The sequence below is a fragment of the Nannospalax galili genome, unplaced genomic scaffold (genome assembly GCF_000622305.1).
Source record: "Nannospalax galili isolate Female #2095 unplaced genomic scaffold, S.galili_v1.0 scaffold384, whole genome shotgun sequence".
NCBI lineage: Eukaryota > Metazoa > Chordata > Mammalia > Rodentia > Spalacidae > Nannospalax > Nannospalax galili.
In genome coordinates, this window is record NW_008352648.1 from 3,181,705 (window position 1) to 3,189,312 (window position 7,608).

At 39.0% G+C, this 7,608-nt stretch overlaps 1 protein-coding gene and 1 pseudogene across 2 annotated transcripts in view; one reads left to right on the plus strand and one right to left on the minus strand.

Moving 5' to 3' along the window:
• Ide (insulin degrading enzyme) overlaps positions 1 to 7,608 on the minus strand; it is a 113,154-nt gene that overhangs the window by 60,971 nt on the left and 44,575 nt on the right. For both annotated transcript variants that reach the window (XM_017802334.2, XM_008849620.3), the window contains exon 5: positions 929 to 1,051. In XM_017802334.2, the coding sequence (XP_017657823.1) occupies positions 929 to 1,051 (123 nt within the window). The remainder of the gene's footprint in view (positions 1 to 928; positions 1,052 to 7,608) is intronic.
• LOC115067085 lies at positions 1,529 to 5,803 on the plus strand (annotated as a pseudogene).

Here is a 7,608-nt window from a genome sequence, read left to right on the forward strand (position 1 = left end):
CTCCTCAGTCTGTCTTTTCCACTAAGTTGAGAGCTACCAGAGACAACTGAATGTCATTCATCTTTGTGTCACCAATACTTAGCAAGTTCAGGGGCTGTACTTGATCACTACTTATCTGCCACATGTTTGGACAATTGGTGCTGCTATAACTAGAAGGATGTCTCCAGTAAGGACAGAGAAAAACTTTGTCCTTTTGTGACAGTGTGTGAATTCTAACTGCTATACCACATTAATACATTTATACTATCTGTTTTACCATTTTGTCTTATGTCCAACTCAAATATGACTACTGTAATTTTGGGCAGGCTCAGGTCTGTAATCTCAATACTTGGGTAGCAGGAGCAGGAACACTGCCATAATTTGAGGTCAGCCTGGGAGACCCTGCTTCAAACAATAATAAAAATGAATTTCCATTCACAAAGACTAGAGCAACAGACAGGACCATTTATCAGAAATAATACAAAAAAGCAACCACATCCAAACTGAGTAGTACTTAATAAAACAATAACAAAACCACGATAATTTGACAGAGAAAAAACAACATATTATCAGTAATTTCTACTTTAAAAATCAAACCTCCGCTGCGTACAAATAGTTTCCCAGTCTACTGTCATCTGCGTTTTTATTGTGTTTGCAGATTTTTGAATTGCTGTAAGGTCAAACCCACCAATCATCATGTATCCTTCTGCTGCTTTCATACACTTAGAAAACCTACTAGTAATTTACATATTCTTCAGGTCTCCATTTAAAGACATTTAAACTTCTTTTTGTAACACAGTGAATTAAAATTGAAATTTTCAATGTAAATCACTTTCAAAAGACCACAAGCAGTTAAATAGCTATATCCTGTCTCATTCTTCTAATATAAAAAGTCAAAATGGAAAAAAGAAAACACAAATTTTCTATGAAATTTTTGAAGAGTTCTTACCTCGACCTAAAACACAAATCGCCATCAAATTGGATGAATAGTAAGTAGAATGAAATTTCAGTAGTTCATCTCTTACATCAATGCCTTCTTGGTTGGGTCGAGTCTCTAGAGTATATTTGTTACCTGAAATGAAGAAATGGCATTTCTTAGAAAAAGCAAAATTTGTGAACTTTAGTTTTATTATTACTGACAGTGCTATAAGAAACAAACATACATGGTGGTGCACACCTTTAGTACCAGCACTTGGGAGGCTGAGGCAGGAGGATCTTTGTGAGTTCAAGGCCAGCCTGGTCTACATAGTGAGTTCCAAGCCAGCTGGCACTATAGGGAGATCCTGTCTTGAAAAGACAAAAAAAAGAAAGAGAGAGAGAGAGAGAAAGAAATTAACATGCATAATAGTCAACTATGTTTGAACATAAGGCAAATAAACAGGACAGTATAGTATAAATATATATACATAAACACATTTGAGACAGTCTTCTTGTAGCCTCAGCAGCCTGGAACTGCCTGTGTAGACAAGGCTGGCTTCAATTTCACAGAGATCCGCCTGTCTCTGCCTCCTAAGTGCTTGGATTAAAGATATGTACCATCATCACGAGCATGGTGGCATGTACCTTTAATCCTAGTACACCTGGCTTAAATTAGTAATATTTTAGAGTTCTCCATAAGGAACTACAAATGCTATATGAAACATAGTGCTTCTTAGGTTAGGCATGGTAGGACATACTTACAATCCCAACAATTGAGAAGCTGAGGCAGAACGATTACAGTTCCAGGCCAGCTTCAGTTACATAGTAAATCTGAGGTCAGCCTGGGTTAAACAGTGAGACCCTATCTTAAACAACAATTAAATTCCTAAAATCCATATGAGAGGCATTATGATCATTTTTAGATTAAATCAGATCCACCTGGCTTTTACTCATACTTGCTTTAATTTTTAATTTCCTATGTACTCTATAATTAATTGGATAGTCACCAAGAGATCTTTTTAAAACTTGCCAAGTTACTTGTGGAAAAATAAGAACAAATTTACTATTTTGAGCTGAAGCATTAAATTTGTTATGTGTATTCTCATAGGTTTGATTTAAATTGGTTAAAAATAGGAGCAATGCTATTTCTAGAGCTCTCAAGTGATGTATATGGTATATCACTATGAGTTCTATTATGATATTTTAGTGGTTAACTCAATTCGGGTAAAATTACATGCAAAAAAAAGTAGTAGTCTGGGCATGGTGGCACACTCCTTTAATCCCAGCACTCCAGAGGCAGAGGTAGGCGATCTTTCTGAGATCTAGGCCAGCCTGGTCTACATAGTGAGTTCTAGGACAGTTGGGGTTATAAGGAGATCCTGTCTCAAAAAGACCAAAAAAAAAAAACCAAAAAACAAAAACAACCCCCCCCCCAAAACCAAGTAGTGATATTCTCTTAAGTGCTACCTCTCCAACAAAGAATTTGCATAGGGAAATTAGGGGCTGCTAGTATAAAGTGAATTGTAGGAAGGAGTCCTGGCTTCTGAGTATGTCACATAAGAAAATGCACATACTTCATGGGGAAAAAATAGACACTGTAGAGAAGAAAGCCAAATAAATGGTACTAATGACCTTTCCCACCTGAAAATCCACATGTGAAGAACAGTGTGAATACAGCTGGGATAACAAATACCAGTCAGTGTCTAGACACACATTGTCCTAAAGCAGCGCTAATTTAGCTGGGCCACTGATACTAAATTAAAATGCCGCTACCCAAATCTTGAATCCTACCTTTTTGGCTGTCAATAATTAAAGCAAATTCTAGTAGTGGGCTGAGGACATCTGGGCTGCTGACCCTTCTACCCTAGGTTTGCTGAAAGCCCTGCCTTGACATTTGGGAGATTCAAAGATTCCTGGCCTGATTCCATTAGGTGTTAATTAAGTACCTTTGGAAAGACCTCCAAATATTTCAGAGAAATCAAGTACTTATTTTATCTGTAGAACAGGGTTACAAATTGCAAAACCCAATCAATGTTACTATATATTTTTATTGTAACTACCATTTTAAGTTTTACTTACCACAAAAATAAGCCTACAAACAGCACTAGAAATGGTAATGCTAATTTAAAAATACTTTTATTTATCTTTATTTTATGTGTATGTGCGTATTGCCTGCATGTGTGTAAATGCACCCATGTCATACAATGCAGGAGGAGGTTAGAAGAGGGCGTTAGATTTCATGGAACTGGAGTTATGGATGAGTGCTTGCTACCATGTGGATACTGGGAATGCAAAGGCCAAATTCACAGCTATCATCATGTCAATCCGTCAGAAAGTTATGCTAATATTCACTATAGTTAGTTGTAACATTATAAACTTTATTTTCAAAGCTCTTTCTTTTTGTATTCTAAAAAGTCCTGGAAGACATTTTATTGTTTTACTTAATATGTATGAGTGTTTTGTCTGCATGCATATAGGTACACCCATGTCATGTAATGCCCACAGAGGCCAGAAAAGGCAATCAGATCCCATGGAACTAGAGTAACAGTTGTTAGCTACCATGTAGGTGCTGGGAACTGAATCTGGGTCCTCTACAAGAGCAGCAAGTGCTCTTAAGCACCAAGACATTTCTCCACCCCTGAAACTTAGAGTTTTCCATAGTTACACATGCCCCAAAAGAAAAGAGAAGGTGAAAAGTGTAACTCAATGGTACTGTGCTTGTTGAGCATGCATGAGGCTCTGGGTTCCATCCCTAGCATCCTAAAAACAAACAAATAATAAATAAGAATTTAAAGGAAAAAGGCTCTTAAGCACTCTAGTTAAAACTTATTTGTATTTATTTAATTTTTTTTTTTTCGGTCTTTTTGAGACAGGGTCTCCCTGTAGCCCCAGCTGTCCTGGAACTCACTATGTAGACCAGGCTGGCCTTGAACTCAGAGATCCGCCTGCCTCTGCCTCCTGAGTGCTGGGATTAAAGGCGTGTGCCACCACACCTGGCTTTATTTAATAATTTATTTATTTTGGTCTTTTTGAGAAAGGGTCTCCCTATAGCCCCAGCTGGTCTGGAACTCACTATGTAGACTAGGCTGGTCCTGAACTCACAGAGATCGGCCTACCTCTGCCTCCCAATTGCAGGGATTGAAGGTGTGTGCCACCACACCTGGCCTGATTTATTGATTTTTATTTTATGTGTATGAGTGTAATGCCTGCATGTGTTTAGTGCACTCATGTTGTGCAATGCTCACAGAGGACAGGAGGACAGAAGAGGGTGCTGGATCCCCTGGATCTGGAGGACAGTTGTTAGCCACCTTGTGGGTACTGGGATTTGAACCTGGGTCTTCTGCAAGACAAGCCAATGTGCTTAACCCCTGAGCCATCTCTCCAGCTCCAGTTAAAAGTTTTTATATCCACAAATTTATTCTGATGCTCAAAAAAGTGGTTAGTTAGGATGCCAGAGAACAACTCATTATTTTGAAATTGGTAAATGAATAGAATAAATCAAGCCATTTGTCCTGCCTTTTGTACAGTATTTGTACCACTAGTTCACCAAATAGTAGAAAAGATTTTCTATCCACTGTAGCTTTAAAGCTAATAAACAGAATGAGAATAATAAAACTAAGAGAATTAGAATGGGGGGGGTGCTGCATAGAGGATGTTTATGAATTTCATAGAGACAATTAGACACTGCATGGTTAACGAATGAATAGCATTATCTATTATCAAGTTGTCTTGCCAAACAAGAATTTCAAGAGTAGGAAGCTGGTTCTAGCCCAGAGGGGGTTCTCCCTACCTCTGTGGGTAGCCTCTCTCCACCAGGTAGGAGCTGACTCAGCTGTTGCCACTACTTGGGCTGTAGATCCTTGCTAGATTATTACTGAATATTTCTATTAAACTTGTAAAGAATCCGGATTAAAGTGCTGAGTAACCAGTGAAGGAAAGATCTACTCCTATGGTTTACCCGTATTCCACCCACCACATCAGAGCAACATTGTTTGTGATAGGGTCCCTTATAATCTAGACTGATAGCAAAGCTGAGAGTGACCTTGAACTCCTGACCCTCCAGCCTCGGCCTCCCAAGTGCTGAGATTACGGGGTGCCCATCACAAACTACTAGAGGTTTCTTTTTATATAAATGATTCTCAGAATAATGTGTCCTTGCTGCAGGCCTGTATTTATAGATTTTATTCCAAGCGGCTTTTGGAAAATGGTTTTGACCCAAATATCTGTGACAACAGGGTCAAGACAGGCCTTCTGCACACATCTGCCAGCTAGAGCATAAATTTGGCGCTGACCTGCTGGCCATAGACTATTAAGAAAAGACAGCTCTTTGCTTCTGTGAATACCATGAAATTCTTAGTTTTCAATGAACTCAAAATTAATATTTGCAATCATCAAGGGGTTACTCTTTAGTTCTGGCAAAAACAAGGGAGTGAATAAAGATGCATTCAACCGCTGAAATATTTGGATGAACAGGAGCAAGGACTTAACAGGAATCCTCTCACAAGAAACCCTGAAGATTGCCGTGGGTGAAAATGCGTGGAAAGCCATTCTCCTCCATCCCAACTAACAGCAAGATGAAGGAGTTCCTTGCAGCTTTGGAACTACACAGCAGGAGTTTGCAGAGGATCTGGGCTCCTGGGAAGTCTTGCTTTTGCCTTCTGCCATTGTTTGGCTGCTTCTGGGCATTGCCTACTCTGCAAGTGAACCCAGCCTCAACTGGTGTGTTAAAGAAGCTCAGGAGAAGATTTATCAGGCAAATGCCTGTTCCTGGCTCCTCATAATTTTTCTGTGTGACACAGTGAAGGCTAAACAATTTTCCTTTTGCACTTTTATTTACTTTGACCCTTTTAGAAGAATGATGTGCTCATTTCAGCTTCCTACTACAGTCAAGTATACTGCATTCTAAGTTACCTCTGACTCAACCTGATTTCTAAAGAAATTACCCACTGCCTTGGCTTTGTTTTGTTGTTTCAGACAAGGTCTCACTCTGTAGTCCTGGCTGGTCTTGAATCCCCTGCCGCCCCCCGCCCCCCCAGCCTTGTTTTATCAAAGCACAGTAAGGACTACAGGGGAAGCTGGTGGTAGAGGTTCAGAAGCCTGGCCAGTAGAAACCTCACCCTAATGTAGGGCCAAGGATACATCTAAAAGGCAAATGGTTTCTTTCATTGATGCTGGCGGGTTTTGCTGCTGTTCGCTTTGCAGAAACCCCTGTTCTCTATTTACTCTCTCTGAGGAGAGTGAAACCTTTAGCTGAAAATGAATTTATTCACATCCTGTATGAAATTAGTATTGGTATAATCTATTTGGTTTATTTTAGCATTTTTTGGTCTAGTCACAAGACAAAATTTTTGGAAATGAGCTACATTTTCTTCAAAACTAATAAATTTAATCTTATAATTAACTGTCACAGTAATTATCATTTGTTATAAATAGATTTGCTTATTAGTATCTGTGGGGAGTGGGATTAGCTTAAGGAACTCATTTAATTCACTCTTTAGTTTCCCCTCATGTTTATTTTAGAGGTATTCTACCTGTTCAAAATAGTCAAGAATCTCTCTTTTTACTGAAAAGTTAGGGACGAATGACTCTTGACATGTTACCATGACCACAGTTCTTCAGTGTTATTACAGTGAAAATTTCTGTCTTGGAAGTGAGCTGTGTTGTCAGTTTAACTGACGTGCAGTCTTGATGAAAGGACTCTGTGACAATCTCACCCCTGTCAGTAATTCTCTGATAGCAGGAATAGATGGAGCATTTCTGAATTAATAGCTGTACACAATGTTATACTGGGTGTCATAAGTGCTTTATGATTTATATAAATTGAAATCTGATCTTAAACTATATTGCAGCTTTCAGCAGTATGTCTGAAGGCCTCTTGTTAATGATTCTGTATGTATAAGTCACGATCTTAAGAGCGTTATGACAATTCATTGAATGAAGCCTGAAAATTCTAGTGAAGAACTACTGGTTTTGATTTCTAGAACAAAGGCATTAGAGCTGCTGCTAATTGAACTGTTGCTAGAATTAGAAATCATAGAGTAGAGCTGTACGTCTGTGACCACACTTATGACATTCTCTACTGCTTACATATCTGGTGTTGAAGCTTTTCTTTCACATAGCTTTATCCTATCTTAAAGAGCTGCTATAAAATTTCTAACTGGCCGTTTTGGTTAATTATGCTTGGTACATGCTTGGTACAACTACAGCAAAATAACAATTTATTTATTGTGTGTGTATGTTCGTGGGAGTGTATGTGAAGGTCAGAGGACAACCTGTGGGAGTTGGCTCTTCTTCTACCAAGTGAGTCCCAGAAATTGAACTCAGGTCAGGGCAGCAAATTCCTTGACTGGCTGAGCCATCTTGCTGGCCCAATAGCTGGTTTTAGAATGGGGTATGCTAGAACTCAAATTCAAAGTATACACAGAATGAAAGTTTTGGGATTACCTTTACATTTGTTTGCAAATCAAAACAATTTGGAGCCTAGAGAAATGGGGGCTCAGATGTTCTAGAAGACCTGAGTTTGGATCCCAGGATCCATGTTGGGCAGCTCACAAATACCTATAATTATAGTTCCAGAGGTTCTGAAGCTCTATTTTGGCCTCTATGGGCACACACACACACACACACACAAAAACACACATAAGTTAAAAATAAATAAATCTTGGCCAGGCGTGGTGGTGCATGCCTTTAATCCCAGCACTTGGAAGGCAG